This window comes from Agelaius tricolor, unplaced genomic scaffold, assembly GCF_023055355.1.
Source record: "Agelaius tricolor isolate 1412-34295 unplaced genomic scaffold, bAgeTri1.0.p SCAF_4, whole genome shotgun sequence".
Classification (NCBI taxonomy): Eukaryota; Metazoa; Chordata; class Aves; order Passeriformes; family Icteridae; genus Agelaius; species Agelaius tricolor.
Window position 1 is genome coordinate 47,966,082 of NW_027269264.1, and position 15,285 is coordinate 47,981,366.

Genomic DNA, 15,285 nt, shown 5'->3' on the forward strand with positions numbered 1-15,285 from the left:
ACTGGGCATCGACCGCTTCCCTAGGAAGCTGTTCCCGTGCTTGACCACCCTCTCTTTATAGAAATGCCTCCTAATGGCCAGGAAAGCTCTCCTGGTGCAGCTGTGAACTGCTCCCTCCTGTCCTGTCCCAGGATTACAGGGGGGAGAGCTCAGCACCTCCCTGTGCCCTTCCCCTCTTCAGGAAGCTGCAGAGAGCAGCAGGGTCACCCTTCAGCCTCCCTTTCCCCAAACTGGACGAGCCCAAGTTCCTCAGTTGCTCCTCACAGGAAGTTCCTTCCAGCCTTCCCACCGGCTTTGTTTCCCTCCTCAGGATGCACTGAAGGACCTTCTCCTCCTTCTCCACCTGCAGGGCCCAGCAGGCCCCAGGTGAGGCCGCCCCGAGGCTGAGCCCAGCGGGCCCAACCCCTCCCTGGTCCGGCTGTGCCCTGCTGGGTGCTCTGGGATGGGCTTTGGCTGTGCCCTGCTGGGTGCTCTGGGATGGGCTTTGGCTGTGCCCTGCTCCGTGCTCTGGGATGGGCTTTGGCTGTGCCCTGCTCCGTGCTCTGGGATGGGCTTTGGCCTCGGGGCTGCCCGGGCACTGCTGACCCACCCTGAGCCCAGCACCAGCCAGCCCCACTCCCTCTGCAGCTGTCCAGCCACTCCTCTCCCACTTCATCCCTGTGCTTGGCATCACCCCATCCCAGGTGCAGAATCCAGCATTTGAACTTGGTAAATTTCCTTCCATTAAAAAAGGCAGGAGGGGAAGAAAACCAAAAAACCAAACAAGAAAAATGGCAACAGAAAGAACCGAACTAATTAAATAGGTCCAACTCAAGAAATAAGATGGGGAAGGCCATTAGAGAGCTACAAATCAAAAGTAAAATAAAAAGGAAAAAAAATATCAATACTCAACAACAATCAGCTCCAAAAATAGTGTAGAAAATCAAAGAGAAAGGCTCTATTTCATCAGAGAGCATGACTGGCCACTGAAGCAGCATCTGCAGCACTCCACAAAAACATAGAAGAAAAAAGAAGCTCCAGGTGATTAAGGAGTTTAAGACTGAAGTGGTTTAGGCCAGTGGAACTGAGGTGTTAAATATGTTACATTTCATGTACAGCAAGTGAGCTGTGGGAAAAGGTGGAGGAAAAGCTGAAGGGTTTTTACTGACTTTCCATGCATCTCTCCTGCTTCACAGACAAAACTACATCTGGAGTCCATGCCTTGCTCCCTTGCCTGTGAATGGAGAGTGTTAAAGAGTGAGTGAGGACACTTCCCCACACACTTGCAAACCTAAGTGAATGCTCCACAGCCAAAAAGAAAAGTGCAGCTTTATGCGCCAAATCCTCAGGGCTGTCTGAAGTGTCCCTGTGCGCTCCCAGCAGCAGAGAGCGCTGTGTCCTCAGCAGCAGCTCCCACTGGAAAGCCAGAGCTCGTTCTCACCTTTCTGTGACAAGCACGAAGGGAAAACTGTGATGTTTTAGCTATTACAGCGTTCCTCTCTATTGCTAAAGTATGCATTTTAAAAAATTTTAAAATAATTCTTTAACGATGCACCTAAGTCATCGTGGCAGCAAAACCCCAAATAAAATTTGCTAGTGATTTAGAAGACAGCAGTGGTTAGAAACAGCCAGGACTATATCCTGAATAAATTAGAAGTAAATACTTTAGGGGTGTAAAGAAATTACACAAGACAGAGTAGGCATAGCAGAAGGAAGAAGAGAGACTCGATTTTGAGTCACTGAGGGCTGCAAAGAAGAAATTTTGCAAAGGAAGGATTCCCACTGAGGAAGGCAACCTGAGAAAGAGGTTGATAAAAAGGGAGAGTTGATAAAATGTGTGTCAAAAGACTATATCTGGCAAATTATTGAGAACAGGAGGAGAGGGGCACCTCAGATAAAAATCTTGTGTGAGGGGGTAGTGGTTTTCCTTTCTTGTATCCGTTTCTGAAGAAATTTCTTGCAGCTGCTGTCAGGGGTGATTTCAGGGCAATAGATTCAGGATAAGCATTCCTTACATGACAGTGGTAAATCATAAATCAGGATTCTGGATGCTTTAACTAACGTCCCCAGCAAGTTCTCCAGCGTATCCAAAGGCATAAGATGAGCCAATTTACAAGCTATGGGACCAGTTCAGAGATCCTGTTACAGGAGTAGCCAGGGCTGAACTGTTTTCCAAGAAACAGTGATGCATTCAGAGAACATAGATCTTAAAACCAATGGTTTGGGACAAAGTCCACGCAATAAAATTCTGCCAGTCCTCTGCTGGTTTATATATTCTCCCTGAGGAAAAGTCCCTCTACAAATTTCACCCACACACCAGGAAAAAATAAATTTAAAATAACTTATTTCCACAGAAAAACCTGGAGTTCTGGAAGTGCAGGTGATTTCTGAAATCCTCAAAAAAAATGTTTCCAAATACCCCTCTGACATTCAGGCATGACATTGCCATATGGATATCAGCATGAATATTTTAATTCTAGCATAGATACCTTTTAACTCTAGAAAGTTTGGTCAAGAAACTTTCCAAGAGCCCGAATATAAAAACCACAGCAATTGCAAAGAAAAATATTCTATTAAATCAGAAGCATTTGCTAACAGGGAAGAATACATGGATTTATGAGATTTCTTTTACAAGATTTACTGCTTCTATAAAGTTTGCTGCTTCAAAGACTTCTTTGTCTTAGCCAAATAGAAGTGTGCCTTGCTTAGACAACGGCGTTTTTGAAGTCAGGGACAGTAAAGAGAAGCTTCTAGACTCATGTTTGTGTTTTGCCATGAGTTTCTGCTAAAGAGCATGTAGCCTTCCTGCAGGGGTAGGTTTGTGCCTGCTTCTCAGATTATCTGGGCTGGATTTTTTAGTTGCAGCAGTTGTATGGGAGGTGGGGATGACAGCATGAGCTGGATCGCTTCTTTCATTACCTGACATCCATGATTACTGACACACACATGCATTTTGCATTAGGAAATCAAAACCAAGAGTAAGTTGAGGGCCTGGTGGGCAAATTAAAACCAGCACATTTTCTCACTGCAGTCATGCACTGGATACAATTTTCACTGATAAAGGAAAGAACAGAAGAGCCAGGACACAGCCAGTAAAAGCTTTCAAGTCTGTAGGTGTCCTTCCCAAAGAGAAGAGGTAACTGTGTAGGCCTCATAATGAATATTTCTCCCCATGGATATGCTGGAACTGACCCATCCTGTACCCTGTAATTTGGACACTGGATGGGTCTCACTAGCTTTGCTTTGCTTCTCCTCATGGCCAGCAGGAAGAGTCCTGCACAAGAGCAACTATTTAACTAGATGGACCAGATTCCTAGTTAGTTACAGACAGCTGGACATCTTTCCTACGGACTTTTCATCGGCATTGGATTTGGAGAAGTTACTTGGGAAGAAAGAACCAGGGCTGCCCAAGGACACCTTGGCAGATTTTTTCGTCCACCCAGCTTAGGGACTGCCATCAGTTGGAAGCTGAAGGTTTTTTTTTTTTTTTGTGGGATTCATTCCAAGACAGAAGGGTCAATTCACATCCTTTGATATCAGAAGGGGCACACTTAAATTTATCGATCTTGTTATTTACGAGCTCATGATCCTTGGACCTCCCTTTGCACTGTGGGTTTAGAAGAAACAAGGGTGAGAGGAGAGCCCTGATGTAATTTTGCCTCACATCCAGCCATGGTGTAGGCTTTTTCCTGATGCAGATGGGGCTTGGCTCACCCTTTGTGTACTGCTAAGGATAAGAAATACCCAGTCTGAAGTAATTTCTGTTCACAGCATTTTGGAGAATGAAGTTCACCACGTGACAAAGAAGTTTGTGTGTGTGCCCACAAACAAGTAATTGTGTTTGCCTCAAAATAGCTAAAACAGGTAGGGAACTTCCCTAACCCTTGTATTCTTGTTTGTGACACCCATGCTTTCCTGGGTGAGTTAGAGTTATTAAAAAATTACTCACTTCCTCTTCTCTCACTTGTAGCTATTAAGAGAAGGTGATTTTGTTATTCGATGTGAGGTGCTTTGTTCCCTGAGTTTTCACAACTCTCACAGCAATACTTTGTTTTCCATCTTCAAGTTTAGGACATGTAATTCCCAGCTGCATCTCTATGGCGAAAGTAAACACTCTGGTCCATGGTGTGTTCTCAGCAGTTAATGCCTCTGTCCCGCTCTCCATGGTGTAGCTGTTAATTTGGTCTTGTGCTCTTCTGTGTGGATATTTTGGAACTGCATGTTCCAAATGGCAGATGAACCTCCCTGGTTAGAATGGTTAGGAAGGTTAGCTCTGGAAGGCCCTGGTAGAACAAAAACACTCAGTAATTAAGGGATGGACACAAAATGGTGCTGGTCTGTATTACTACCGCTGAAGGAAGTGCTGTTTGCCATCTGAGTCACGATGTGTGGCTGTGTGGGACATCCCAGATGGCTTTACTTAAGAAAAAAATTGCATCTCTTCAACTACCTTCTGCAGGAACTGGGCACATAGTGTCTCAGGACTGAGACGTGGGATGGAACAGGAATCAGAGCCAGATATTTCAGCTGAGGAGAGCTAGAGTAGATCTGCTTTCCCTTTACTCAGAGTGATTAGGTTCTCACAATGAGGAGTACGAAACTGCTTAAGAAATTTAATCACAGAACATCCCGTAGAGAAAGGCCACTGCAACAAAGATAAAACATATAAGGTTTATATAGGACAGCATTACACAATCTCTGACCATACATTTCAAAAATGGGCTCATCGCAAAGGTGACAGATTGTAATCCAAACCAAGTTCAGAAAATAATTCTTGAAGGACACTGAAAGTACTGGAAAATGAGAATGTCACTGTGAGTACAGTATTAGAAGTAGTATCTTAGAGCGGACCCCTTTTGTGGTTTTTGTTGTTGTTTTCTTCTTTTAGAATTGTCTTAATTTTTAGAAAGCTAACATTCATGACTTTTCACAAAATTCTCTTAGCCTGTATAAAGCAGAGGAAGCTGCTGGCTGTCTGTAGACTGATTTGGTGACCTTCTCCCAGAGGACATCTCAGTACGTTCCTCATTTCTGATTTTTTTCCCTGCTAGCTCCCAGTAATCTGACTTCCAGCTTCATCTTAAGTCTTCTTTATTTCTTGGATACTGATTTCAGCCACTTTAGTGTGTTGTCTTAAAATGCTAAAGTCCTAAACTGAGTTACTTAATTGAACAGTATAAATATCAGACCCAGTATGCATGGCAGATCTCTGTATACTCAAGGTAAATCCAACACTTTTGGGACAGCTCCTCCCTTCTGAGCTGCACACAAGCCTCTGCAAGGCTCTGTGAAATGTCAGAGTAACTGTATGGGTACAACAGAAATACCCAGATTTGCATACCTAAGTGCAGTTCCTCTGGTAAGGCCTCCACAAATGTGAAAATAAGAAAAATCAAATTGTACACACAGGTAGATTTTCCAAATAGAAAGATCATGAAACCTTGACAAATAGCAATTGTTTGAGATCCTCTTTTGAGATGGTACTTCAAATTCTCTACCTCTGTCACCACTGGAGTTGCATGTACTCAAAGTAGTGTCCAGACCTGGATCCAGCCATGATGAGAGTTCAAAGGGGAGCACAGCTGCAGATTCCTGCCTCTGATTTACCACTCTGGAATGGGAGTTATGCACACCTGTGACTTTGCAGCTCTGCTGCACAGCAAAGACTCCCTCTATTTCTTCAAAAAGAGGAAATGGGGAGTAGAAATTAGACATAGTCATGCAAGTTTGCTCAACACTCATGAACGGCTTTAAAAATTCATTACATCTGTCCTACCTATACCAAAGCACCCACAACATACAGCAGCCTGACACCCCTGAGTATCCAAGCACCCTTTGCACTCCCCAAGGCACTGAGATTTACAAAGGCCCAGGCTCAGAAAAGCTGAAATGTGATACAAAGAGCTGTGTTCAGTGATCTTCACCAACTGTGCTCCAGATCCTGCCTAGGATATCCTTATCCAGGATACTTCCCATAGCCAAGGAAATGCTGACAAGGAGGACTGCCACAAAGGAAAATATGAGATACCACTTGCAGTTAAGAGAATCACTGAAAGAAAACTGCTAGAGAAGCTGCAAACAGCTCCTTGTGTCTCCCTTCCATCAGCTGCTGTGCCACCGAGCCTGGGCACAGCTGAGAATTCAGCCCAAAGAATTATTCAAATTAATAGCCTGTGAATTTCTTAAACAACCTCTCTTTATAGAAAGAGCAGAGCTGGTCTGTGAGTTTCCCTCCTGCAGGCAGCATTAAATTCTTTGATTATACTTCTAGAAAGAGAAAAGTATCAGGACGAAATGGCAACAGTTAAATGCCATATATTCTTCACCCACTACAGACAATCTAGAACTTGGCTTTGAAAAGTTTTACTATTCTACATTTGCATGATTGTCATTGATTTACATATAAAATTGAACAAAAGTAAATGACATTATTTGATAAGCTCCTTTTCTTTTTAATGGATTGAAGTCATTGGCAGTGTGGAATAACACTTCCCATTTAGAAGAAACATGGGAAGACCTATCCTATTAATACACCATTCCAGGAACTTCAGTTTGTTGTAGAAATTTTATTTTAAAAGTCTTTATGAGTGTAGAGAATAATCCCAAATAATTGAACATCGTTGAACTGTCTTATTTCCTCATTGGCATGGAGCAATTTGGAACAACACAGAATGACAATGCTGAAGAGGGACCGTATTAAAATGACAAAAAAGTAAGTATGTAAATACATAAGTGAGAGGCAGTAGAGGACTATGAGGGGAGTGTAAATAGAAGAGGGGGGAAGGAGGGCACTTTGAAAGGCCAACTTCAGCCTGGCCAGGCTGAATTCCTGAGGTGCTCTGAGTACTGGACAGTCTCTTGAGGCTGTTTCTTAACAAGGAATTTACTTGCTGCCCCCATTGCCTTTAGAAGGAACCTATTTCCCTCTAGTGTCTGCAGGAGGAATCTACAGAGATGAGGTGGCTGGGCTGAAGTCGGCTTTTGTGAGTACTCCCCACAGATGCTCCAGATTTTAGAAAGTGAGAATATATCGTTCTTCCTGGGGAGAGGGAAGAACGTGGAAGCCCTTGGTGGTTCACAGAGTCAGGGTCGCAGTTGGCCCTTTCAGATGCTAACGTTCTTCCCTGAATTAAGTTAACTTGCGATAGCTTTATTTCTTCCATTCCAGAAAAGATGAACTAAGGGGGGATCCAAATCCGGCCCCCAAATTCTAGCAAAAAGGCTTCAAATCCCTTCTGCAATGGGTTCAGTCCCACACATTTTGCATCCTGGGGAGCAAATCCCAGGATGAAGCCTGTTTATCCCATGCTGAGCACGTGGGTATTTTGCTGATAGAGAATAGCAGTTCACTCAGATTTTTTTTTTTATGTATGGCTTTTTTTCATGACAAGATGAAGAATGAATTCCCATGTGCTGTGTGGGAATTAAGGCTCCTTTTGCACTTCCGATCAGAGTTAAGACTCTGGCCTAGTGTCAAAACATCCCTTCCTCTTTGAAAAATGCTATGTCAGTAAGTAGCTGATTTTTGCTTTAGTGTGCTGTAAACCTCAAGGCGTGCTGAGGTATTCACATTATTCACACTCTAAATTCAGGTATTTTAAAAGACATTTTTAATATATTATTCTCTTTCTTTAAGTACCTAATACACTGGAGAGCACAGAGGTGGTGTCCCACATTTCCCCTCACCCTGGATTTGCACCAGTTGAATCCCATGGGGTGTACTTTTGACCTTTGCAGCTGAGGTCAGATGTGACATAAGGAATGATGTGGAAGCAGCTGTGGAGAGAAACATGAGAGCTTTTCAGCATGGGATCCCATACCAGGATAGCCTTTGTTGTAAAATTATTAATGAAAGCTAATCTCTGAGTTGTTTTGAGTTTTTTTTCCAGAGAGAAGGTGATTAAATCCAAAAGACTTCTCATTCCTTGACTCTGAAAACAGGGAAATAACTTTATTTCTGAATTGAAACAGTCCCTCTATTTAACTTTCATAAATGCTGTCTTATAAATGTGCAATCTTTTTTCTTCCTGCTGTAGTTTTCCTAGGTCTGGGTTTGGAGCAAGGTAAATAAAGTGAATTATTACAACAAAAAGTGGGGGGAAATGATAGGAAAAGTGCTTATCACTAATATTTGAAGGAGCTGTTGATATTCACGTCCTATGTTTGTATGTTTTATTTTTGTAAAAATATTTCCATAAAGTCAACTCTGCACGAATTGTCACCTGGGTTACCATTTGCCATTTGAATTGCTGGGTAGTCTTGCTGCATTGCCACAGGCCATTTACATTGTTCTGTGTCCATATAAAAATGAGGCTTTTAAAAGTAACCTACATACCAGTTACACCTGGTGTATATTTACAGCTCTGATTATACAGTGTTCAAAGATGACATTCCAGGGAGGCTGTGGCTGTAACACATTAAGTAGGCACTGGGCAGAGGACTTCTCGAGGTGTATCAGCAGTCACATTTTAGAGTGTTTTGGGGATTATTTAATGGAAAGCGTGCTTTATGTAATTTTTCTTGCACTTGTCCTGCCATAAGTAACACTCTGCATCTCGATGCCTTGTTTAGATTTTCCTTAATGCCGAGTTGCCTTTGAGTGTGCGCAGATACAACACAGGTGTTTGGTAGCTGAGTGAGAAACAGTGCAATAGATGAGTTAAACGGAGTTTATATGCGATGCTAGGAATAAAGTCTTCACCGTGAGGGAGGTGAGGCAGTGGCACAGGCTGCCCAAAGAAGCTGTGGATGCCACGTCCCTGGCAGTGCTCAAGGCCCGGCTGGATGGGGCTTGGAGCAACCTGGTGGAAGGTGTCCCTGCCCACAGCAGGAGAGTGGATCCAGATGAGCTTTAAGGTCCTTTACAACTCAAACCATTCTGCGATGTTATGACTCTGTGGAAGTGACGGCTGGGTCAAGGAACAGGCCAGGAGCGGGAGGTCCCTGCAGCTACACAAAAAGGTACGTGGTTACCCCGAAACTGAGAGAGCGGCGGGGGATCCCCGTTGGCTCCAGAGCCCTGTTGGCTCTGCCCTCAGCCCCGCAGGCCGAGGGCAGAGCTATGCGGAGCATTCGCGGGACATTTGCGGGGCATTACCCGCGCACCCCGGACACCCCACAGCCCGGCGGCCGCTGAGGGCGCGGGCCACGCCCCATGAGGGCGGGTGAGGCTGGGAGGCGGTGCCCAGAAATGGCCGGCGCCGAGCGGGGCCGCGGCCGGGGCTGTGGCTGGGGGCGGGCATGGGCGGTGCCGGCTCCGTGATGCAGCTCGGCGTCGCCGCGCTGCCGCGGGATCGCTCCTTCCGCTGCCTCCCCGCTCGGGACGAGCGTTGGGAACCGCCGCCGCCGCCGCAGCCGCTGCGGGCCGGGGCCATGTTGGGCGGCGGGGCCAGGGCGTCCAAGCCGTCCTTCGTGTCCTACATCAGCCCGGAGGTGCGGGGCCGGGCGGGCGGGCGGCTCGGGCTCCCCGGCTGGGAGCGCGGGGCGGGCGGAGCGGGGCCGGGGCCAGGGCTGCCGCCGGGTGCTGCGGGGCTCAGCCTGCCTGGGCTGCCCCGAGGGTGAGCGGCGTGGAGAAGAGCTTAAAAAATAGAGCTGGGTGGTCAGTGGAGTTGTTTCTGTAAGCCGCGGCCAGGTGTGGGGCTGCGGCTGTTCGGCCCGTAAGGTGGGACTTTCCGAACCTGTTGTTCTTATTGTCCCTGAACAGCATCACTTAGCGTTCTGCTCGGTGAGCTCCTTGCTCTCAGTCCCGCCAATGGAAAGCACTGGATAGCCTTCCTTAACAGCTCGGTGTTGAATTCTTGGGAGTGTGTATATTTCTTTGTGTATCTTTGGTATTGTTCTGCTTGTTGTCCTTTCACTTATTTGTCGAAACTTATGTTGACAGTTTGACAAAGTTACCTTAGGCTCAGTTTACTGAGGTCATCTTGTTAGCGCATTGTATTAGGTCAGTATTGTTTTTCTGTATTCCAGCATTCTTATTCCTGGTAAACAGCTGTTTTCTAGGAAAAACATTTGATGGCTATTAGCCATCAGTGTTGGGATTTTTCCCCTCATAGCTCTTTGTAATCTGTCCCAACCTGATTCTTCTTAATTGTTAATTCTCTTGAGAACTTCTTAAGGAAAAGATTTTTGTCGATCTTGTTAGTTAGTGCAGAGTCTGTCACTGATAGGACCTTGGTGAATCTGGTGGTTTTATTTTGCATTTGATCTGAAAGAACATTCAGAGTTGTTATGGCCAAATTCAGCTGTGGTATTTAAAACTTATGTCCTTAGTTGGTGATAGCAAATCCAGTTTTTACGTGTTTTTCACACCCTGTGTCTTGTAGTTTCATCAGTTTACTTTGAAAGTTTTATCTCTTCTTGTATTTCCAAGTGCAAGCAGATGGAAATGATAGGTACAAGTATTTCTGGAGTCAGCAAATACATCCCTGACGAGGTCACTTTTTCATCTTTGGAAAGTACCTCATACAAATATACAGGGAACTGGATTTTGTGAAGGAAACAACTTCACTTGTTGGGCTTACTGGAGAACATTTCACCATTTAAATAAGTGTGGTGTATGACGAAAGCTTGCTAGAAAAAATGGCTGGTTGAAAAGAGCACAAGTAAATATATACATAGTGCAGCAAGATACCAAACAATAAAGAATACTTTAATTTGATTTTAAGTGCAGTGATGTAATGCTTCAAATATGATCCGATGGCTGCAGGAAGAGTAACTAAGCTATGTAACACTGGAAGATGAGGCTCTTAATGAAATACCCTGATTCAGTAGACATTGGTGTCATTAACTCTTCACATGTTCTTGCTGCTTTTAAGCCTCTCCATGTTACACTTGAATTTAAGAATTTTATTTACTCTGGCAGCAAGAGGTTTGTGTTATAGATGTGACTTCTACCATAGGATGGATGTCCCTTTTGTTTCTTCAAAGACACAGTGAAACTGAGGTTTGATGTGATTAGCAAGTAAAGCAAGTCTGACTGCTGTTGACAGCTGTTGACTGCCTTAATGGTTGCACAGGAAACTGAAGACTTTACTGGCTTTTATGAGGATTAAAAATAAAATTTTAGGTATATGATGAAACCTGTGAGGCTATTTTGGTGTCTAGAAAAAGCATGTTTATTAAATATCCTAAAGGAAGCAGAAGTGAGCATCTGTCACAGTGCTGTGTGAGAGAAAAACAACTTTCTGAACTCAGGTTTCCTGTGCAAGTTAACTCCCATGGTAAAACAGTGGAAATTCTAATTCCTTTTATCTGGAACATAGTTGGGTTAACTGGGAGCTTTCATCAAGGCATTTTAACTTCCAGCTGCTTAGGGAAAAATTACTGTCAACAGGTGTGATGCTTCCTCTGGCAGGCCATGTCAGAAGGTGGGAAACAGCAGTTCAGGGACTTGATGAGCTTGAGATTTCAGCTGTGTAGGATTGGAGTTAATGGTAGACTTCTCCATGAATTTGCAGAGCCTTGCCTTGAATCTTTTTGTGCTTCGAGCCTGAGGCAAGATTTCCAATCAACCACTCTGCAGCTCAGAGCAGTAGAGTCCTGTGAGTTGCAGCCCTCCCTTGCTTGCAGCCTCCAGCTTCTGTGGTCTTGTCCAGGTTTGCTTGGGAAGCTGTTTTAAGGCCTTAAACTGCTGCTTCCAGGTTAGGGGAGCCCTGCAATAGGGACATTAACAGGTAGAGCTGAGTTTTGGTTTAGCCCCACCTTGTTTAGTCCCATTTTCAGATACCTGAGGGACGCAGTAGGCAATATTCTGAAAAATAAAATGAAGTTGGCTTTAAGCTGCTATGTGTGCTAATTTGAATATGAAATGAATCAGGAGCTCTATTCCTGTTAATATATGACCAGATGGAGGCAAGGAGTGAAAAGAAAATGCTGTTTTTTTAAAGAAACAGAAGTAATTTTTGCTGTGAAACCCCAAAATATCTGGAAAAAACAGAGTTTTTAACATCTGACTAAATATAACCTAGTTAGGCTCTGCTGTATGGAACTGCAAATCAATCAGTGGTCTGTTGAGAGTGAGACCGTAGGATGTTGATATTAATGACACACTTCCCCTCAGGACAGACTTGGCTACCCTGCAGGAAGTGGGGTGAATACTAGGGTATAAAGTCAGTGTTTTGACATTTCAGATCACAGGCTTAGAATATGTGTCTGTGGAGACAGTGAAACAAGGACCAGTGAATTACTTCATGATTTCTAATTCTTTCAGACTTTGAAAACTGAAGTTATTTACAGGTCAAACAAGCTGGATTGTATTTTCCAAAAAAACTTAATTTGCATAAAAAATTAGATTTCAAATTTGATTTCAAGCTCCAAGTTGGTATTTTTTGCATGTATTCTTTAAAGCTAAATCCTTCATATTCATTCTTACGGGATGTTTTTTCCTGTGTTAGCCTTTAAGCTCTGGAAGAGGTTCTTCTGCTTCATGCTGCTTGTCTCTGAAATCTGGGGTACACCACAAACTGCTGAGGGTAACTTTCGTGCCTCGTGTGCTTTGTCTCTCAGATCCAGCACTGTTCTTAGCTCATAAACACTGTGAATACTTCTGGCTTGTAAATCCCAGTACGGTATTGTGATCAGTCTTAAAAACATACATCCCTCCTTCAAAATTGGGGCGGTGGAGTTGAAGGGGGAAATAAGGAATAGAGTTGGTGGACAGCTGGGCTGACATGGGGGAAACCAGGTGTTGATGTCAGAGGAGATGGACAGGACAATGTAAGGAAAGAGGAAAGGATAAGAGATGAAACAGTTGGGGAAAACACGTGCTATGATCTAACAGACTTCTGGATAAGGGAGCTGTGAAAGGAAGGAAAACAAGCAGTTAGAGGTTATTCTCAGCAATGCTATTCAAGTGTAGTAAGCATGTGCTGTGGGTTGTATGGCATACAGCATGGGAATAGGCTTGTTTGACCAACAAAGAGTCCTTCAGAAAGTACCAGGTATGTAATGTGGTTTGTTTCTGGATGCAAAGTAGATACTCAGCATTTGCATGGGTGTTTCCTCTTTTGCATGGAATTCGAGTGGAACTGTTCCACAAAAGTTTATTTTACTTACTCAGTAGCACTGTATTCACTTGGAACACCACAACTGATTTGCAGGTCTTTTGGTACACAGTTTGACTTTGACAACTGATAACTTTCTTAAGTATATATTTATCTTTATCTCACCCATCTTTTTAGGTGAAGTAAACACAAAAAAAAAACCCAGAGGCTCATAGCAAACCTCACCAGGATGTAGATCTTCCCTGTGCAGAACTTACTTGTGTAAAACTATATAAAAGCATCAAAGTGTTCAGTGTTCTTGCAGCACTATTTGCTGTCACCTTTGAAAGCTGTCAGCTTTTTCAAACAGTATCCTTGATAGCCTGGAAGTGATCACTTGTTCCTTCATTATTTGAATCTTTCAAACATATTTTCTAGCATATTTAGTAAGTCTTGTTTTTCATTTGTGGAATTACCTGTAGTGCAAATGTCCAGCTGTGGATCAGTGGAAGCATTACTGTGGGGTGAGGTAGGTTCAGAGTTTAGTTTGAAGCAGCAGACTGTGTGCATGGTGTCTCTGCTGGGGCTGATGAGCAACATCCAGTATCAGTAGGTACATATATGTATATCTGTATGTCAGTAATGATGAAAAAAACCCCAAAGAGATCAACACCTGGATTCTGGCATGCAGGGCATGTTTTTCTCTCTTTACTTGTAATTTCCAGTACACAGTTGTTTACCTCCCTGTGGAGTAAGAGGAATTGCTTTCAGTTGTGGTCACACTGTAGGACAAAAAGCAGAAGTAATTTGGGATTCCTTTCCTGCTCCAACCATAAGGACCCTGTTAATATAACATAACTTGACTTTCTTGCCCTAAACTCTTGCCTCACTCATGCCTTCAGCACTTGGGGAAGGCTTGTCTCCCCAGATGGCTTAAGGAAAATACTTTAACCCCTTTAAATATACTTTTTTGGAGGAGAGCTGACTGTAGTCCCTGGGTATAGCAAACTGTGCAGTTGCTCCTTATATTTGGGTAAAAAACAAGAAGAGAACTTTCCTTAAGGAAAGAAGTTTTTTTGTTTTCTGTTAGCAAGAAGAGGGATGTATTATGAATTAATTTGGTGTGACATGTCAGCTTGAAGTTTTGGCATAATTTGGTCTCTCTACTGTTAAAATTGATAATTAAAGGGCATTGCCATATTTCCTACCACAGTTTGAGAACCTGGAATAAGGAATATAGCACAAGGTAAGTGCACAGGTGAGAAGCATCTCTTAGAAGTTTCTAAAGCCTTTAGAGGCTGAGGTTCTTGTATCAGAAATGTCAGAAACAAAGTTAATTTTCCTCATTTGCATGGTGTCCTGTGGGTGACTGCTTTTAAGTGTGGCTGGTAGTAGGGCTTCCCATGTTGTGTCTTAAATAAGTGACAAAATGCTGCTTGGGGCATTCAGAACATGGGAGCTACAGGTGAAAGGCTCTGTCTGGAGGTTTGCATGGCTTTCATTGGTCACAAATGGAAAGTACTTGCATGCTTAGCTCAACAAATGGTCAGAGGGTGAAGATTTCTGAGGTCCAGATGTGTTCAGTAGCTTGCAGAAACGGGCAGACTTACGTCTCTGATGCTTCCCTTTCTTTTGTTTATGTGCTCATCTGACCTGCTGATGAGCCAGTTCTGCTAACAATAAGCACTAACAATAAAACCAAATGTAGGACAAGTATATACTTCCCAGCTGATATTACAAATCAAATTACCTCACTGTGTTGTCAGACAAACCCAGGGATAAAGGAGTGGGTGGGTGACTGTGAACGTGTGACTGATTAAAGGGGTGTTGAGCATAATGAATTGAAACGGGCTCTTCAGTTAGTGGTAAGATCTGTGTTGCCCCAAAACTTATATTCGTTATAAAAATAAAACTGAAACAGAGCAGAGATGGCAGCTGAATTTACATGTGCGTTCCTACACAACTTGAACTGACTCATGGTGAGTTAATTTTCCTTGCAGATCTTTACCTTCTCACTGAAAAGAGCAAATACAAAATGTGACAGTAGTAAAATCTAATGTATTTTCATACCCTTCCTAGGAAAATGAGTGCAGCAGCGTGGATTCTTCAGCAGCACTCATGGTTTGAGGTCTAGCTATCTCTATCTTCATGTATCAAAACCACCTTTAATATGTTTGTTAATTTACTGTGGGAATGTAAATGTTGAATTTCAAATAGAACTCTTCTGGAAACTTAACTCATGGAGTCTGTTGAATGTTATAGGAATTCTGCCTATTATAAGCCCTTCAGTGCGTAGGCTTTTTTCAAGAAAGTGAAACTGGAT

At 43.4% G+C, this 15,285-nt stretch overlaps 1 protein-coding gene across 1 annotated transcript in view; it reads left to right on the top strand.

Moving 5' to 3' along the window:
• Nucleotides 1-9,237: 9,237 nt before the first annotated feature.
• Nucleotides 9,238-15,285, top strand: part of MTMR12 (myotubularin related protein 12) — a 33,103-nt gene continuing 27,055 nt past the window's right edge. Inside the window, exon 1 of the mRNA XM_071425588.1 lies at nucleotides 9,238-9,411. Within this exon, the coding sequence (XP_071281689.1) occupies nucleotides 9,241-9,411 (171 nt within the window). The 5' untranslated portion in view covers nucleotides 9,238-9,240. The remainder of the gene's footprint in view (nucleotides 9,412-15,285) is intronic.